The 20,763-nt window shown below is 41.4% G+C and overlaps 1 protein-coding gene across 4 annotated transcripts in view; it reads right to left on the reverse strand.

Moving 5' to 3' along the window:
* The window catches only part of LOC105462690 (neuronal acetylcholine receptor subunit alpha-7), a 213,285-nt gene that overhangs the window by 110,253 nt on the left and 82,269 nt on the right, over positions 1-20,763 (reverse strand). For all 4 annotated transcript variants that reach the window (XM_011709490.1, XM_011709489.1, XM_011709488.1 and 1 more), the window contains exon 4: positions 7,364-7,473. In XM_011709490.1, the coding sequence (XP_011707792.1) occupies positions 7,364-7,473 (110 nt within the window). The remainder of the gene's footprint in view (positions 1-7,363; positions 7,474-20,763) is intronic.

Raw genomic sequence — 20,763 nt, forward strand, 5'->3', positions numbered from 1 at the left:
GCGTGACGGTCTCCCCGGCAGATGCGACGCTATTTCGTAAGATGAAAAGCAAACTGTCGATATGACCAAAGTGGCGGACGCGGGAGAATCCCGAGGAGAAATTTCCTCATCCGTTTTCGTGGCTCGGGACTTCATTATCAGGATACGTATTCGTCCTGGTTAATAATCAAATCCGACGGTGTGTGTGTGTCTGTATGCAAAAGGAGCGGGTACCGGGCCCGGTCATGCGGTGGCCCGCAGTAACGGGGTGGCCTGACGTCGCGTTTCAATTAATTATTCACATAATTACAACCGCCGCTCGCTGAGCGCCGTATTCGCTCTCTTGACGGGACGGAACAAATTCCGAAGACGCACACGTTAACTTATAGAATCCTATTCGACTCTATATATACACGACAGTGTTACACACACCAGCCAGCGTTCGCTGGGGAGCGAATCAGATCAGAGCGGAACGCGATATGTAATATTATAGTCATAAATCCAAATTGTGAAAAACACGCAGGTTCCATTCGTTAATTGCTCGAATTTGTTGAATGGTCGACCAGCGTATATTTAGATTAAATATTGGTACATTAAAATCTTGCTATATATACACCGAATTAATTGTATTTTGTATGGCGCAACTCTCTGGTGCATTCAAGCTTTGCTTCAATGTTATCAATATTACAATAACATCATATTGTAAAGTATTGCATTTTTAAGATAGACTTTTACGTTTCTAATATCGAGAAACCTCGCGTTCGGTCTAGTGCATTTCGTTGTTATTCCTTGATTATTCCTTGCATCGTGGAATAGCAGCGCTTTTACGTCGATTGGACTAAGAAGCATAAACGATAGATACAGTTTCGAGTCGGTTCGAGAGAGGCGTTGAGAAAATCAAACACATTCTCGATCCAACGTGAGTAAATAACGGGAATGATTACGAGTCTATATTTGTATGTAGATCGGGGAAATAGTATACGGTACGGACGGACGCGAACCGTGTTCTATGTACCCTGGTATCCCCAGGGTAGTGGCTGATAGAATCGCGACCGCATTCGTTCGAGAGCGCGTGATTCGATTAAATAACCGGATCAAGTATGTAGATTAGAGTAGTGTCTCTCTTCTTCCTTTTCTCTCTCTCTCTCTCTTTCTCTCTTTCTCTTTCTCTCTCTCTCTTTCTCGCGGACTGCGAAAATCACAACGGATCAAACGCGCCCTCGTTTCCGCCAAATATACGAGAAAGGGATTGTTATAAATTCATATACTTATGTAAACGAGAGAGAGAGAAAGAGAGAGAGAGAGAGAGAGAGAGAGAGGAGAGGGAGAGAAAGAGACTAGTTGGATTGGATCATCTGTGGATAGATCAACCAATGAATTCCGTGAATATATTTCGCTGTGTTCGATCGAATTCTGCGGCGGTACGTGTTTCCGCTGTGGTTCGCATAATATTCGCATATGTGGCTCGTACAGCCGCGTCGACAACGGAATGGGTAGCCGCATTGTGACTTGCCTCTATTGACTTGCGTCATTTTCCATTGTCAATTTCGTACACCGAAATATATCAGTACGATTGGACGTGTTCGCGTTTCTCAGACTTCCCCCTTCCGCGGTGCGTCGCCTCGCTCAAATTTTAAAACTTATCTCTTAAAGAACCACGAGATTTCTGACAATTATCAAATGCGAGCGATATCCTGGATTCCTATGAATAGTACGTATAAATAAGCCCGTATGCAAAGATTTCCCAAGAGCGATTCGTGTTCAATTTTAAACAGATTTTAACAAAATAGAATAATCTTCGAAAGTACTGGTTTTTATCTTTTAACAACCTAATTGCAGTATACAACACATTCTTTGGAATAACAGTAAATAAGATAAATCTTTGATAAGTGTAAGATAAAGTAGACTCTCTGAGTATAAGGAAAATCATCTCGGGGCTGTAAAACGAAGTGTACAGGATTATTTCGATTCTCCGAAGTACGTCGGGAGGGGCACACACGAGCGCGTGAGTTTCGGCCGCGAACGAAGCAAGACATTACCGCGGTCGCTTCATGTACTTTTCAGCAGTAGCTGCCGCTCGATGTAGCTCGGTGCGAGGTGAACGAGTGCTCTCACGGCCGTGAAGGTGTTCAGACGAAACGGATTTTACGAGCCGCGCGCTCCACGCCGAGGCTCCAGTCCCGCGGGCTAACGGCGGCTTAAATTCGACGGTAATGCCCGAAAGTACCTTCGGGCGGGATACTCGGGATTCGTTTTACGCTTCCGCAGGAAGCGCCTCTTCCCTCGAAGGGACCGGCGCATAACCGTTCCCCGGAGCCGGTTACAAAATGGAAGCGCGCACAGTGGACCCTCACCGTCGTTATCTTATTTACACTCCAACCTCTCTAACAGGGTCGAAACCGACATCTTCAAAATTCCCCCCAACGCCCACAGGACTCGTTCCCGTATACAAGTGTGCGTACGTCGCTGTGAGATTGTCCTGCTCCTTGTTCACGTATCCACGATGGCAAAGAATCTTTATCCCTTTCGCAATCGGTGAAGTGGCCAAAGTGGCGTAAGAATTTTAAAAGTAACGTTAATGTTCCGGGGCAATGGGCAAAAGAGTCTCTCTGTTAAAGGTACTCTCTTTTCATATTAGAGAATAAAATGAGATAAAATTGTTTTACGTTGTAAGATATGAATGTTTCATTCCATAATTAAAATACCTCGCGAAATGCTTTGATTACGTAAAAACAAGTAAACATCAGCGGTACTTTTATACGACGTAATTTTTACAAGAAATGAATTAAAAAAGCACAACGTTGCCTATTTGCGTTCAGAAACTGGGTCGTCCATGGGATTAAGAACAGCGAGGTCGGAGTGTGTGTACACATTTTGCGCTTAACAATGGAGAAACGTGACGACGGTACCGATTTGGTAGACGCGACAGCGAGCGTGAGCTTCAAACGTAAAGTCGATGCACGATCAGTGAACGCGGTAAATCAAACGTCGACGAACGCGCTGCGGGTTATTTCGTCGATTGTATGAGGCGCGATTGTTTTTGGAATATGCGGGGAATGTGCAGCTATCGGTGACCACGAGACGTCACAGGTAGATTTCGCGCAGCTGTCCTGATAAACCGTACCCTTCGCTCCTATAAATTTTTCTAGTCGATAATGGGAGCACATAAGTTAAATGATTTAGCGGCCCACGACGTACTTATCAGAGAATCGACGGTGTAATTTCTGCCGATGATTTATGTGTCTTGGTCGCTTCGAATGAGGTTGGGGAAATATTTGCCGGTCTGCCATGATGAAAAATCCCATGGTCAACATTTTGCATGCGTACATTCTGCACGGCAGAGAAAATACGTAAAAAATTTTTACTGCTTAGTAAAAACTTTTACTCTGCTTAGAATTATATCGTACCAGCCGAGGATTATCCGATGTTACTCTGACATTTACATTATCAATCTTATAACTTGCAAAAATTGGTTACATATGATTATGTAGGCAATCGATATTACATTAATTATTTTCTGAATGTGTGTGCGCGCATTCTCTTCATCTTCTGAAAATATAGCAATAGTCCAATGCGTATATTATACATATCTCCTCCTGTGAACGCACACTTACACACGTACAAAACGCGGTACGAATGATTGCGAATAAATACGATCGCATCGGGACACGACTGTACAGCACGTTATGGCGAACCGTCGATGAAACAATAAACGCCCATTACGAATTGATCTCGGTACTCGCGGAGGGACGAGCAGCAAATTGAAAATGATCACTGGAGAGACCCGTCGAAATCCAAGCTTAACTCGTCGAGTCATCAGTGTTCCTATCGATCTCTAGTGTCGCTTCCCGTTAACGAGCCACCACTTATACTTTGCAGCCACCTATTCGCATCCGCGCAACAGAAATTCGAAGTATTTTTCCGTATTTATCTCGTATTTTTGCAGCCTAAATCATTACGTAGGAAAAAAAGGGAGAGGGGGGGAGGATCTTAACAAGCGCGTGCGTTCTTGAAAAATTAATTTCTAGTTTTCGCGTCGGTCGCCGGAAAGTCGTACCGAGTCATTGTACGCTCCCATGGTACCCACAAAGGTAAAGTTTCCCCGAGACGAGACTTTAATTAATTGAAGTGATCCCGCACACTTTACCAGAGCGCCGGCAGTTCCCGGCGAGAAATTTCTCTCGTCCCCGACCCCGGGCTAGCTAACTTGGCTAGTTGTTAGTTGCGGTCGGAGGTGGATTCGGCCTGTCCGGCTGACCACTTCCTCCTCTTTCCACTTGCTGTCTTTCACTTTTCCCATCGCGTACCTTTCAACTCGGTCCACATATTATCTCTCTCTGTCGTTTGCCGTGTCTCCACGGCACGTTTTGCTTTTTCTCCTCTTCCTCTTTACATCAAGGTTAAACGAATCGTTTGATTCACCGCTTCACATCTATTTTACTACCAAATTAGTAGACTGCTTGAAACTAATTTTATTTATATTCGAATCGTTATTCTAATTTTTGTTCAATAATGCTTTTATTTGAAATGCGCAATCATTATAAAAGTTACTCTTCCTCTGTTTAAATATTAAATAATCTTAATAACTTTTATATATTTTTTTTATCTCTTTAACATAGTTTTATTATCTGTTTGTGGTAAAAGAAACCATTCTGTACCTCTTTACGCCTTCCTATTTTCATTATTTAAAGTTATTATTCAAAAACGATGTCATATGGTATAAGCATTCCCGCTTGTGTCCAATCAACGTGATGATATGAGTTTGGGAAGGATTATTGCACCAGATCAAACGCAGTTCTCGATTACGCCTAATCTAATCTTTTGCAAATAAAAAAATACTTCTCATTATGAGCTGCGCCACTTAGCTCGGAATTTCATTCCGGATATGGATCACGATCCTAATCATATTTGATTGTTAATTCGATCCAGCCCGCTAGTCGTCGACAGTTGGTGACGAATATCTAATTTACGCCCAGTTGAACGACGAATAATCCACGAACCGATCGAAAATAATCGGAGCGTGTAACGTACCGCGAAGGAGGGAAGGGAGAATCTGGTTCAACCTCCAAATCGAAACGCTGTTATTTCATCCGCCGCTTTTATAATTAAACCGCCCGAATTTATTCGCTATTCCGTTTTCAATCACGACAGGATTAGTTAGTGCGCGGCGGTTGCGTTACTCGTCAATATAAAAAAATACCGAAATTCACCAGAAAATCAACTTTTTTTCACCCCGGTCATCAATGTTCTCTCCTGATGTCCGTGTAACAAATCGCATTCTGTTCCGCTTGATTGCCCCCCCGCGTCAGGCGATCGGAAACGTATGACTTATGCATCAGCCACCGTTGCATTAGTGCAAGGCATGAGAATCGGGCACGATGAAGCGGCCCGATCACACGATTAACACTGCCCGCTTTGTTATCGCGCGAATCGGCTGGCAGCGGGCGACGGGCGTATTCATTTTGCGGATCGCCGAACGTGAATCGCATAAACGCGTTCACGTACGGCAACCCGGGAATTGTATATGTATATTATATGTATTATATATAGTTAGCAGCCTATAAATAAGCCTAAGACTAATTATTTTAGAGGCTATGATAGAGAGAATGGCTGAGAATGCAAGTCAGCCACCGCGTTAGTCGTTCCAAAAGAAGAAGACGAGATTGTACCGACTCGATTCTTGACTTGATATTCTTCCGCTCTTCCCCCATTCGCGTCACCGTAAAATCGCGATCGTTCAAACGAATTTCCCCTCTGCGAATCCCTGCTCTTCCATGCGGAACGCACACGACGTGGCTGACTTTTCGAACTTTTCGAGAAATGAAAATGACCGGCGCTTATGCAACTCGTTACTCTAGCCTTTCAATTAAAATCTGCGTAATAACTGCGTTCGAAAGTTCCGGCCCGACCCGCTTCGCGACTTGGCGCATCATCCTTGTCGTCCGTGGACGGAATGTGAATCGTATCGAGACGACTTGATACGAAGCGAGAAGCGAGTCGATCCGTCAGATAAGAAAGATTTCTACGATCGGGGTCAATAATTACGTGGATACAATATTTACAAATGAAAAATGTAAAGATATACATAGTACAAGTATATAAATGTATAATATATACTCGGTTCTTACTAGGATTCAAGTAAATGCATGCACTTTAGGGAACTTTAATATATATATGTATAAAAGAAATATATATATGTATATATATAATATGTATATATATAATACTTTTGAATAATTAGAGAGATGCGAAGCAACACTAGGATAAAAGTTACGTACCCTTCGATTTTTCTTTTTTTTTTATAAAAAAAAACTACATTCGCAATACTGTAACGGCACGTGAAAAGAGTACGAGGTACATCGAAAATAATTTACGCTCCGTACGGAGTGTCTCCGAGGGAGCGAACTTAAAGTTAATGAAAAAACTTTTGCTGCAGTGGCGCTACCGCCGCGCTATTTCTTAGCCGTTCTCGCAGCTTTTCTGAAAAAGACATTCTTAAAAATCTTAATTCTCTCTCTTAGAAGTGCAGTGTGGGGAGGGAGTGTGCCTTCCGGACGAGTGGCAGCCGTTTAAAGTCCATCGGAGAAATTCAACGTTGGGCTGCTTACTCGGGACAAATGTAATTCGTGCAGTTTTATATTTTACGATAAAGTCGCATCAGTTTGTTTCGCGAATGTATTTTCCGCATTTTTTCGCGATTGTCATGTCGATTCGCGATGTAGAGCTGTTTGCTGTTGGGCTACCCAACGCTTCCGCGACGTTAAACGGCAACTCTTGAAATATTGACAGCCTAGAATCGCGCGCGACCGAGCTATCAGAAGTCCCGTGGGTTATCCTCATCGATGCGTGGCAATTGCAGCTAAATCACGATGAATTACATAGTATTTGCGCGGACGAGTGAGAATTTGATATAACATAAACCCGTTGAACATTTTCATTTCCGCGTCTCGATAGTTCTGGTTTGAATCGTTACTGTACGAATATTAACGCGAGAGAAATTAAACTTTATGTTTTCTCTCTTTTTTTCACGCTGTTATTATCAATTTAAAGTTTACTTCGATTTGAATATTCTTCGCAAATTGGATCGTGTCAAACAGTAAAATCTTTTCCGGGTTTTAGCGCGCGGAACTTTGGGAAATCAGTTTGCGCGCGTATTTTTACTGGGCACACTTTATTAACGCAGATGATTACGAGCGTAGTTAGTACGCGGCTTTTTGTTCCGACCGTTTTAATTAAGAATTCTATTACGGGAGGGACTCTGACCGGCCTCTCCACTCTCTCGCGCCTGAGACTGAAATGCTCCTAACAAATTTGTTAGTCGAAGCTACTTGACTTGTCAATACAAAATGAGAGTCTCTACGCAGATGTAACGAGGCCAGATTACCTGTTGTACATGAGGATATCCGGTTTCCAAAGCTTGTTCGGCGTAATTCGAAGGTCCTTCACTCCGCCGTACTCGGACTCGTTCCACTGGAGGTTATAGTCCGTCCACTCCTGCGCAAAACACAGAAATGGAAAAATTATGAATTAAAAGGTGTAAAATAACGTTTCGAATATTCTTTGAACATAGCATAATGTTATAATTCGTTTTCCCTAATAACTCGAATACTTTTTTTTTTAATTCCGCGCAAATATATGAGAACATTTCTGACGGAATGAATATGTCCAAGAGTATCAACAGAATCATTTGAATTAAGATTTTTATTGTTTAATTAGTATATGGGAAACGGAGAAAGAGAGAGAGAGAGAGAGAGAACCCCACATAACGGACACCATGAGTGCCTATATTTAGACGATAAATATGAAAATTGTTGCAATACATACAATCATATAAAATGGATAATCTGAGGCGCTATTAATTCAGATTTAATTACGAGTACAATTTTCTCGTTTAATAAACGCGATGGTTCTTCCGACCAATCCCCATTATGCGAAATAAATGTTCACGTAATTTTCAATTTTCGTCTCTTTATTCAAGTAATATAATTATAAAATCGATATAGGCGTTTGACATTCGTTTTGACGTTTATATTATTACCGCGATCGAACTGTAACGTGCATAAAACAACTATATTGTAGTGAATAAAAATAATTTATGCTAAAATTTTTAATCGGTTCAGGAATCTGCTTTGCGGTCGAAACTTTAATTTAATCGTTATATTGCATGTAACGCGACATGCAAATATGAAATATATATGAAAAAAATAGAAATATTTTTCAAACAGTAAAATAAGTTAAACAGAATAAAATAAACAATAATTGGCTTGTTTATAGAAAATTCTCTTTCTTTATATTTTCCGATTTTCGAAATTGTTTTTATTACAGAGTTTTTACCACAACGTAATTTTGTGGTTTATCGCACGCTTGATATTACACATAATTTCGATAAAATTTCGGGCGATGATAGTGCACTACGTGGAACATGGTTCCGAACTGTGCATCATCTATTCTCAAGTATCCACCGTAATAGAGGCCGATGGTTCACGGAACCTTTGGCTACGAATAAATTTGCACGAGTTAATTAATCCCCGTTGTATAAAAGATTAATTATCGTAAATTCTATCCGCTGACGGAGTTTGACCGGCTAAGTTAAGCGAAAGAGATCAGAAAGAGAGAGAGGGTGAGAGAGAGAGAGAGAGAGAGAATTATGTGGAGAGAGAAACAAAGAGAGACAGTCAACCATGAATGTCATATTAATCAGAGTGCTCATAAACAAACGAAACTCTTTTGGATCGTCGATCTACGACGACGGTTTGTCATCTCGGAGATCTCGGCAGGGAGCGGCCGTTAGTTTAAGCTAAAAGCTACATTCAACTTTGATAATCAAAGTTTATCGCGAAGACTCGCATCTTATATGTATACGATTCGTAACGAGAAATTATTCTCTGACGATAAGCGACGACGTGATAATTTTGCGAAATAAGTAATTATATGCAAAGGAGTTCTCGTGAATGCAATGCGCATCCGGACTAATTATAAACGAACAAAAATAATAACAATATCACTGCTACACTCAAAATGCACTGCGAATATTATACTGAATCGAGTAATTTAAATTAAAATTATCATGGTATGTGTATATACGAGAGCGTAACTCTATATTTCATTTATATCGCGCCCCATATGATAAACCCGCGTGAGGGGATTTTTTTTAATTCAACGTCGCTGCTATTACCTCTGTACAAAGGACGCGCGGGATTTATGCGAAAAATTACTATGAGAGAAATGCATTGCGAGCAATGCGGAGAAAGATATCTGGGAATATCTCGCAAACTCGATAAATTATATTTTTCTCGGTGTCGCGAGTTACGTTCGCCTGAGAGAGATTCCTTCTGAAAACGACCCCTTCGGCTCAACTCGAATGTTCAACGGAGTCACGTACCGGCCGCTAAATATTCATCGCTACAGGCCGCGGAACGGCCGCGAATCAGAAAACTGCAATTCCTTGAGTGCGAAGCCTGCGAATTCGGGGGTAAGGCCGCGCGCGCGACATGCGCGACCTGGTTTCGCGATCGCGACGACGGCGGCGGCGACGACGACGACGGTGGCGACGACGACGGCGCGCGGCGACGGCAGCACTCCGTGGCACGAGGGTTGCATAGGAAACACCGCGCCAGCGGCACGTTTCATAATGTATACTTCAATTTCCGGTCCGTGCGCCAAGTTCGCGGCGTTTGCTCATTAGATTACGCAGCTGAATTGCACAAACGAGAAATTCAGCGGGCCGCACAAGTCCTCGGCAGCGTGACAACGCCGTCGTCCTCGCCGGTGCGCCGAGATTTTTCGAGTTTCCGTTTCCGCGCGATAGCTGTCGTGTTTTCTACGGCGCGCACGATTCGGAATTCGCATTTCGCGACTTACGGAAGCGAGGTGTAATGAAGACGAGAGGACGGGCGATTCTCGAAGAATAAAGTTTCGTTTCGTCAAACGACCGACTGTCGCCGGTTTGTTTTATATCCGTGCTGTGCCAACTTCCGCCGAATTGCATCGAGATTCTTGATGCTCGTGGCTTGGGAATCGTAAGAGAATGTGTATGACATAGATAGATAGATAGATAGAGAGAGAGAGAGATAAAATACGAATTTGTGACTACACACATTTTTTAACTGTTTGTAATCTAAGGTATTGTAAAATAGTCCAATAAAATAAATAATATATGTTATATTTTAACATTTAAAGAAATAATATTTAAACGTAGTAATACGTATTTCATATTACTGTAAAGTTAACTACGAGCATTTTTAATAATAAATGAAAATTGTACTTTCGTATAATTTTACAAATATTCGAAATATCATTTATAAATTCGATATGATGCGCTTGATAGAGAATTATAAAGAGCTAATGCAAATTATTATGTACACACGTTTGTGGGTGAAATGTGCTAGCGGTTGTCGCTATTAGTGCTGTGTAATAGCTGGCAGCGGAATAACACCGATTGAGCATTCAATTAGCGTGATTTGTACCTTATCATTAAGTTTGCGGGGTAAATGCCGACGGTTGACTCCAACGCGGTATGTTTAACTTTACAGCGGCAGATTTCAAACATTTACTTTTTAATTAATAATGCTACGATGGGCGGGGTGTATTGATTTTCCAAATGGCGGCGAATTTATACTTATTTACTTACTTAATATCGTGCCAAGGTAAATTCTGCCGTAATAATAATGTTAGAACGTGGTAACACAGTTTCCAAGTTGGCCGGGACATCTCCGCGGTAAAAAATACGTCGCATTGTTTCATGAAGCTAGTTTTCCATCGAGCGCTCGCGGTATCCTATTACTTAACTTCGCGTTCGTGTATTCCCCGATGTAGTACGTACCGCAATACTTAACGAGCCATAACTCTCGCGTTTTCCGCCATCCGGGGCGTTAAGTTACTACCTTAATGCTATAATCGAACCCTTTCCACGTCAAAGCGAACGTGAGAGTGATGCAGAAGAAAGAAAAATGGGGTCATCAGCCACGAGAGCTACTAACGCAGATGACCGCTAATAAAAATCGTGTAACCAGGAAAAAAAAATTGTATCTCTAAATATAAATACATATGCGTTATACAGCTTGCGTAAACTAGTTTAGTTCTTCGCCAGGAAAAAAATGTAATTCGATTAATTGGATACGTACAATTTGCAATCGCGAATTCTATTCCTTGTTCCTATACGAAGTTTATAAGTGAAATGATCCGCGAGGGAAACGCCCGAAACTCCGACGATTAAAAAGGAAAACACGATAATGCTGCGAAGCTACTTTCCCCGTCGAATATAACGAAACTTTGGTACCGTATCGGAGGTTAACTGCTATTAAAGTTAGTTCGGATTAAATAAACGTCTCGACATAATAAACGCCGATACAGGATCCATGTCGATTATGGCGCGCAGATAAGACGGTTTTTATACCGTGTAGCTATAAATTTTTTTAGAATCCATAATAACATCACGACCGAGAGCATTACGACCGATGTCGAGAAATAAAAAAAGTCTACGTGCACATGTAGAAAAAAATGAATAAACTTTGGATAAGATACCGGAGTCACGCAAAACTATAAACTAACGACTGCAAATATGAAAATAAATATGAAAAATATAATCTTTAACAGAAAATTGTATTATAAATTTTTATGAAAGCGTCACCGCGATCGAAGGCAAAGTAAATCGGTATATTGACAGATTTTCCTATTGAAGGAAAAACTTTTAGAAAGCCAATAGATTGCCAATTTTGCTCGTACATGTATGCGGAAAAACTTTCATCGAATCAAACTTTTAGCCAATGATCGAACAGTAGCGACGTTAGGGCGTTGCAACAATTTCCTATATCTTTGCATTGTGCAAGCATTATCACATAGAAGAGGACGATGCCCAATGTAAAAGGAATATGTTGAAAATTTACAATTCAATTCACCTTCGAATATATAATGATTTTCCGTCGTTCCGTTCGTTTAATGTTACAAACGCACAAACAAAAGGCCCAAAGAAGTTTTACATGAAACATTTCGTCTGATTTAGATAGATGGGCGCGTCTCGGGGAGGGAGGAGTGGCTCGTTTATTTCGTTGCAGAAGGAAGAAAGCAACTGCAACCGGGTTGCACCGGCGTGCTAGAATCGTTAATCAGCGCGTTAAGAAACCGTGAATTATACGGAGGCGTTCTTCCCGCCGACCAGAATAGGTACGTGCGGGCAGCTACGCACACATGCTATTCATCCTCGGATGGCCACAATGGGTAGGCGTATATGCATTCTACCCGTTCCCTTCGCGCGCGCATTAATGCAACGCGTGCCTCGGGTTAAGGTCGGGAGGGAGGGGAGGGGCGGCTTATACACGACGATCTTCCGAAACCGCAGCCGAAGCCCCAGCCGCGGTCGTGACACCGCGCTGACCGGGAAACGGTGATTCCGAGAATCGGATTCGTCCACGAGCTGAGATAGTAAATTACCGTGGCGTGTACATTTGGCGTATACACATTCGAGGGGTTCCGGTGCCGTGATTTACAGTCGTCAGATCAAGTCGTGCGAATTAATTACAGCGCGGGTCGCGCCCCGCTATAAGAGCACCCCGCGCTTCGTTCAATTGCGCCGACTCTTTGCAGAGTAAATTATCGACGTAATTTACAATTTTACGAGTGACAATATTTTCTCCCTTTCTCTCCGTACTCGATGTAACGCACCTTTATCCGGTGTGTTCGCCATGATCATTTCACCCTGTTATTTCATCCTCCGTGCGCGCGGTTTTTTACTTTTTATTTCGGATATGTCGCATCGATTAATCCGTTGTGCGTGCGCGTTTACTGGGTAAATATTGAATCTATCGACTGCAATACCGAACGTAATTATGTAGCTTCTTTAAACGGCGCATGGTAAATGTATTCTTTGTTATTTTATTCGTTCTATTTTTGAGATCACTTCAAAGCCGTAAGCTTTTACAAGATGTGCGGGACGAAATATAAAAATGATTTCCATCTGTTTGGAGTGTCATATAGATTTACGTTACGGCGGATACGACGTAGTCATACGCGGATGAAATATGACGCTGTATCTAGCGTGATGTAAAGTCATAAATGTCTAAAGGACAAAAAAATATTTGACGTAATTCCACGGGGTTAAAGGTTCGCCTGTGGAGAAGAAATAGCTTGATAAAAAGAAGAAAAAGCTTAATTAAAAAGAATGCGAGATTATTGTTAGAATTGGAATCGAGGGAAAAAAACTAGCCGTGTGTAAAGCGCTTTTGCAAACTACGATTACGCGACGTTACAGCCTGGCATTGCAAGAAATTGCCCCCGTCGTGAAGTTACTATTACCCGTTTTTGTCGAATAAGTTGAGACGCACGGATGGTGGCCGGAAATTTCATTGGTCGTTTATATCATAGCGCAGCGAGGAACGGCACGAGAGAAATTATTGATCTCGTTAGGATAATTAGAGTTATCGGATTATGCGGTGAAGGAGATTTAGCCCCAGAAGCGGAGTTAACTTGCGTGGGTTGACTTCGGATCGATTACGACGACATTTGGGATCATGTACTCGTCTGAATTGTTAATTCCACCAAATGGATGGTAACCTGAGAGAGAGAGAGAGAGAGAGAGAGACAGAGAGAGAGGGGGGAAGGGCGGGAGGGAAGGAGAGAGGGAGGGAGAGGGAGAGAGAGAGAGAGAAAGAGGGAGGGAGGGAGGGAGAGAGGGAAAGAGAGGGAGAGAGAGAAAGAGGGAGGATGCACCGTGATTTTCCATATTTTACATAACCCAGGAAACTCATATTTTATATAACCACCCTCATTTTTCAATGAAGGAAGATTTCGTTCCGCATGCCAGGAATAACAAGTCCGCGGCAGAACGTTTCCTGTCCCTGTTCATTGTAGAGATCATCATCCTCATTTATTTATCTGATCTAAGTGATTTAAAATATGACAAACTAAATGTATATAATAGTTTCACAGATACAGGAAATTCCGATAGACTCGTCTTAGTGAGATAGCGTCACGTTGATATCGTGAATCTCAGAAAAACGCGCTCGCGAAGTGCAGCGTCAGCTGTTCACCCCGAGTCTGGATTATTCCCGGCACGCTTTTGCATGCTCCGAGAGAACCCGTTTCGCGAAACCTTCTTCCAGCCAGTTACGCCATTAGTCCTGCGGGAACTGCAAGTAATTGAATACCGAAGATACACATAGTCAGCTTAGCCGGTGACTTTTCGGATGAAAGGTAATGCTTTTCAAAGTTTAAGTATAAGCCGTAAATCTCTCTCTGTTAAATACAATAGGACATTGTTAAACTACATCTGGTTTTCGCTAAGCTTGACTTAACAAAATTTCCGTCGAACGTGCTTACGCGAGAGACTTGCGACACGCGGCAATTAATTCAATTTTCAGAAAAGCGCGACAATAGAGAGAGAAACAGAGAGAGAGAGAGAGAGAGAGAGAGAGAGAGAGAGAGAGAGAGAGAGAGAGAGGGAGGGAGGAAAGGAAAGGGGAAAGCAAGTTAGGGAATACACGCAGCATTCTACAGGTAGATAATCCATTTTGCGGAAAGACAATTTTATATCAGCGTTTGCATCGATTAACATTAAGCGGAACATCGTTTAAGAGCTCGTTGTAGACAAATCTTCATCGCGGAATGAGCCGCCGCAGCGGTGCGTGCTTAGGAATAAACGGACGCTTAATTAACGCGCTGCTTGCAATCAGTCATGTTGACTCGGTTGACCACTGACAATTCGTTGTCCGATCGACGAAACGTGTTTGTTTGTTTAACGACTGCAGATTAAACAAACGGCTCCGTACCTACGAGCCCTCTATTAAAGACGCGTGCGTGACCGGACTCGATGAATTGCCGGACAGCGATACGCACGTTACACAAGGGTACCTTACAATATCGTAAACGCGCACATAAAATCTAAAATGCGTGCGTAAAATCTAAAATTTTCTGGACCCCTTGCGCTCTTTTACCGCGCTGGTTCTTTCGACCCAAGGGACTTTCTTCATCTAGTATGCATTGTTATGCATTATCTATTTCGCGTTTCGGTGTAACGAGGAACGCGAGAAGGCACGTAAGCTGCACTTTCAAATCCCGGGCTCGCAACGCTTTATGTCCGCGTATCAGCAGAGATTCCAAACGGCCGGATGCAGGCGTACGAATGCTCAATTTTGTGAGAGCTTCATGCCCCGAGACCGGAGCAAGAAGTGAATGGTCTTACCGGTTACTCGATAAGCATCGGGTATCTTGTCTCGTTCATTTTGCGTACGTGCGCTTTTTCGCATTTGTTTTCGGAATTTACGACAGGATCAGACGAACTGATCCTTGCGAGAGAAGATGGGTCCGCAAGTTTCTTTGGCTCTCTCAAGACTCTTTTTAGGAAACAGGAAGATAGAGCCTTGATAGATGCGTTCGTTGACGACGTACAATTCGGCGTGATGGGGCAACAAAAAAAAATACCGCTTTCCGTTTGTTGCAACTAAATTTGACCGCGCACGCTGCGCGCGACGTGAAACGAAATTAAATTTGATAAAAGATCGGCCGTACATCGTGACCGTACTACGTTCCGCATCGTGCGCGAGATTTACGTACATGGCTGCACGAGCGCCCGCGATTATCAATCAAGCTTACCTTCCCGAACTTGCCACGGCGTTATTAGCTAGAAGCTTTCGCACCTCGTAAGTCCGATAAGCATTGCTGCGTATCGATATTCACTGGTTAATCAGACTTCGATCCGCGATATAATCTTCTCTAAATACCTGTGGCGCGCAGGCTAATATCGCAGAAAACGGTTATTATAGAAAGCTGTCTCGCGCTTATCGAACGAGGTTACAAAAGCGTAGAAGAACAAAATTGCAAAAATGAATCAGGATTTCACCGTAACGTAGGTATATATAACGCAACATTGTTATATATTAAAGTATTAAATATTACAGGATCAAATTTAAACCAATTCTTTGAGTTAACAATTTGTTATTTTTAATTTTTAGGCGCGTCAAAATATATTATTTTAACACAAAATATGTCGGTTAAAAAAGTAATTACATCTACCTAATCAACGTATTTTTATGGTTGAACTGATTAATTTCAAAATAAATAACATCGACATATATTAATACATAAATAATAATCTAAATTTGAGTTAAATTTAATACATTTCTCAAATTAAATTGTTTAATTCTATTATTTTAATTGAGATCGTATAACGCCCACACGGCACAAAGCGGATCTTGGTGCTTCCATATAATATTAATGTGAATCTTACAATTTTCGATTCATAACACCACGTGGCCGCCTATCCCGTGCTTCTCCGCAGCTCCGAACCGAGTAATATGTAATACGATTAAATTGCCGAAGGCAATCTAATGAATTGATGCACATAGCATCTATTTAAAATCCTATAAAAATAACTTCTCTATTATTTTAGCTAAATTAATGACATATCGAGTAGAAGCAGCGGCAATCTACAGGAATGATTAAAAATGATTCAAATTGATATAATTTGACATTTAACACTGTATAATACGCGTAGCGCGCTGCTCAATCACACATCGTGCTAAACATTTGATTTTTTCCCTGTAATTTGATCGACTTATTATTCTACCCGGTACGACAAAATTGTTAACATTTAATGCTACTACGAGTGCATAAGAGCATTTGCAGTAGTAGCCACGCCACAGCTGGACTCAGTTCGAAAACATTTAACACGCAATGCGATACTCTCACGCCATTAGTTGCTGGACGAGTAACTCCGTGCAGATATTGACACTAGTGCCGTTCACCATAGCCTTTGACACCGTATGTATTGCGTTACAGTTATCGGACATACGGCATTACAGTTTCCAGGTGAAAACAGGTAATACCTCTTTTCCGTCTATCGTATTTCTGCAATCGAGGCTCTCGATTTACCGGCGGCGCGGATATTGCACGTTTAATTGGAATCTCACGATTTTTCGGGGCACACGATACATAAAGAGAGATATATAGGTCGCGCCTCCTTCGAAAATGTTTCAGTTAAAGCCTTGCATTATCCTATCCTAAGTTCATCGAGTGATGATGCTCCTATCCGCAACCGCTCACGCCACCGTAACTCCTCCTAATGATAACAGCTAACTGACCGCAGCGCATGTATACCTACAATGAACACGTGTGCACGCGATGATCTATAGGTGGAGACTTAGCGTCCATCCTCCTTTGTATCGCCTGCCTTCGTCTCGACGAGGCGATAAAGCGATAAAGCGATGAGTTTACTGGCGAGCAGAAATTTGTAAAATAATTGGAAATTGCAAATAATTATAAATTTAATACCTTTCCCATTAGTCGTCTGTGAGTTCGTCTATTTTTTCAAACTGTATTTTCCCTTTTCCACATTTTGCCCTCCATTTACTGTGCATAAAAATTTTATTACAACTCTTCGCGTAGAAATCTAACTTAATTTTGCGTACAAGTGTTTCAATTTAAATTTTGCAATTAAATATTTTTATTTACATATTTCCATTAAATTGAAAATATTTCGGTTAAATCGAAAACGCAACTGATATTCTGCATACAAAGGTTCAAAGTGGGAAGATAGATTTCCACTTCATTGGAGTTGGCTTTTAGCATGCTTGCATAATACGCATCAGTGTGAATGAATTATCGATGGGAATGCTTCATACGTGCGTGATTCTATGAATTATCTCGCGTATGTCACGAGTATGTCCGGTGCAAATTTGAGAGGTATTTCTGGTCGGCGACTCAAGTATAGCGCAATCGTGTAATAAGGTAGCGGATATAATTGCTTACGGCATAATAATGTCCCAGGCGTGTGCGCGAGTATTTCACAATCGTAATTGGGTTTCGCTCGAATCCATCTCACGCGACTGTTAATTTTTGCAACAATGGATCACCGGGCGTAAATATATACGTATGTATATATATATATATATACACGCAGAGAGGCGTGACTCAATCAAAACTCGGTGCTTTATTCACACGAAATGCGTTTTACCTACATGGGAAAGGCCATAATACCGCAATTACGGTTACGCCTAAAACCATTCTGGAACTCGCATGTCCTTCACCGGAACTTTGCAAGCATGAATTAGGGATAATTATTGTTGAAATTGTGACGTTGCCGGTTGAGTGGCCCTGCAGGACGGAATCTACAGGAAAGCGCTGCTACAGTTCAACAAAATTTTGGATGCACACGGTAATTAAGGATAATTGCTTGCGAAACGCTAACAGGATCTGCGAGGCATCCGGGACGCTGTGCGGACAGCTGCGGGGCGTTTCTACGAAATTTTGGATGCGCGAAATTAGTGGTAGTGGAGAAATCTCTGGCGCACGAAATACTAAACTCAAGCAGATCTTATTTCTCAACTTTAGTACATTATATGCCCCATATTGATATCACGGCTAATACGAACCCACACATAAATTTTCATCCTGTATAGAGGAGAAGGTGGTATTACGGCCCTTGCAGATATAATGGCCCCTCTTAATGTCTTCGCTATTAGGTGGCAAATTCTAGCGATTACTTATGGAATCATTTGTTTAGTAGTTCGCCGTTATGCAGCAGCACTAATATGCCAATATACAATAGCCGGCATTTGCTGTAACGCGTTTTAACTTTCGAGCATTGCGAAACGTTTTCAATGTACATTTTAGCATTTAATTATATATATTTCCTCATTCTTCTTAAACTTGGCCGTATTATCACATGAATATATAATACGCTTGTTTTTTCGTTATTTAACATTTTATTAAGCTGTATTTCGAGTAATGCAAAGTTAAATAGCATGGCATTTTACTAATATAGTCCTGCGTACTAATAATAAAGCGTGCCGAAATTTCTTTTTTGGTAAATTTCTATATTGAAGTTAGTATTTAATAATTTATTGCAGTTGCTAATCTATATTTAGTTTATGTTACATGTACGATAGATTTTCGATACTGACAGCTGTATGTGGAAGATGTTTGTATGTGTATGTATGTATGTACATATATTTGCATACGTTCTGCAATATTTTATTCTTTTTGTAAATATATTTCTAATAAAACACTATTTTTTTTAAATTAATTTTTCAAAACTATTTTTGTAGGAGGCCAAATTATCATCTCTGTTCTTCTTCGACCCATTTTGCAGTGTCGCCTCATTTTTATAAATAACGTTCTAAGTAATACTTATTTCATAACTTTGAGTCTAGAATCGATTAAATAATACTTCGACAAATGTAATTGTTAAGTTTTCATTTTAAAATATTGATTATTAACATAATTATTGTAAAAAATGTAAATGGAGGTCATACTATCATCTCCTCTAATATTCCATATTGATCAAAACGTACGCGTAATAAGATAAAATACTGAAAAACGTGCAATCGTATGCAATTCGTTGCAGCGAGCAATTCAAATAAAACAAAAAATTTTTACTTTGCGTTCAATTATCAGAATAATGAGGAAACAAGAACAAGTAGTATAAATATGAATCGAACACGATGCGAAGGAACGAGAAACAAAAAAGTGAAAGAAAGGATAAAAAAGGGGGGGGGAGGGGAATGAAGAGAAGCTAATTCCATCAATATAATATTAAATAACTCACTCAGAGAGAGGGCGGCGCTATCGTAACTTCGATTGTACGCTGCGAGGCGGCAGCTGCTTATTTGAATACCGACGAAATTGCGAAGTGCACCGACGAGAAGCGGGCGAGGGTGCACGAGGGATCGGAGTGAGACGTGAGTTTGCGTTCGAGCTTTTCAACGCTATCGGCCCTGAGCTCTCGTCTAACGAAGGATTTCCGTAGACGACAATGGCGCGTGGTAATTGGCGACTTTACGCTGTGGGTCCTCCAGGCATGGGTCCTCCACCAGGGAGTGTCACGACACACACATTTCCGCCGTATAGAGTATTACGGAGCTGCATAGAGCCCCTTATATACGCCATCCCGTTAAACGCCTCTCAATCGAGATTATTCGCGTTGCATTGGAACACGCCAGAGCCAACGGGATAGTTATTTACTACGTAAATGTTTTTACTTAATTAGCGCATGTCTTGGGGCGTTCACAGCGCCGTTTATTTATCCAGGCAAATAATTAATTCCGCTATAAATCGCATCTCCGCGAGAGGACGGTTTAATTTCGACGAGAGCTTCACGTTGGATGAATTCGCGATCGTTTAATCGAAATCGTTATTCTAGAGCGAGTGTGCGAATGCGTTGCAGGCTGTGCCGTAAAGTGGAAACGATAATCGTTGCATCGCTGAGAAGAAGTTTATTTGCGAGACTGCGAAATAAATGTGAATAAATGTAAGTAAGATTCTTCTAAATTACGAACGTCCGTAAAAAGACGGTCAATTAAGTCGCTCGCGATGAAAAAGCAAACGGAGCTGTAGCCACCTCTCTGTTCTGTTATTTCAGCATGTCGATAGCATTAACAAGTCAGGCGAGACCTGTACCAAATCGTTGAATTAATTAAGTTCAAAATGACATGATTGTTTCCTCCGAACAACTCATTTTCCACAGACAAATCGAACAATTCCAGAACAATTTCAGAAATTAATTGTACACTGTGCGAGTTCTTTCTCAATCGGGCAAAAATTATCAGGATTTGCCTTTGGAACACCTGTCTCGCTTGATATCAACGCGACAGCGCGATACTCTTATTCACTCTCATTTAATCGGTTATCGTCAAAATGTAATTCATTAATCACAATTGCGAAACGGCTGTATCTCGTAATCGCAAGTAATCACGATAATGAAGGTAAGATTCGGAGTGCGAACGTTTAAATCGTGATTCGCGCCGGCGAGGTCAAAGAAATACAAATAAGATGTAAGAAGAGTGAAAACAAGCG

This window comes from Wasmannia auropunctata, unplaced genomic scaffold, assembly GCF_000956235.1.
Source record: "Wasmannia auropunctata unplaced genomic scaffold, wasmannia.A_1.0 LD336095.1, whole genome shotgun sequence".
Classification (NCBI taxonomy): Eukaryota; Metazoa; Arthropoda; class Insecta; order Hymenoptera; family Formicidae; genus Wasmannia; species Wasmannia auropunctata.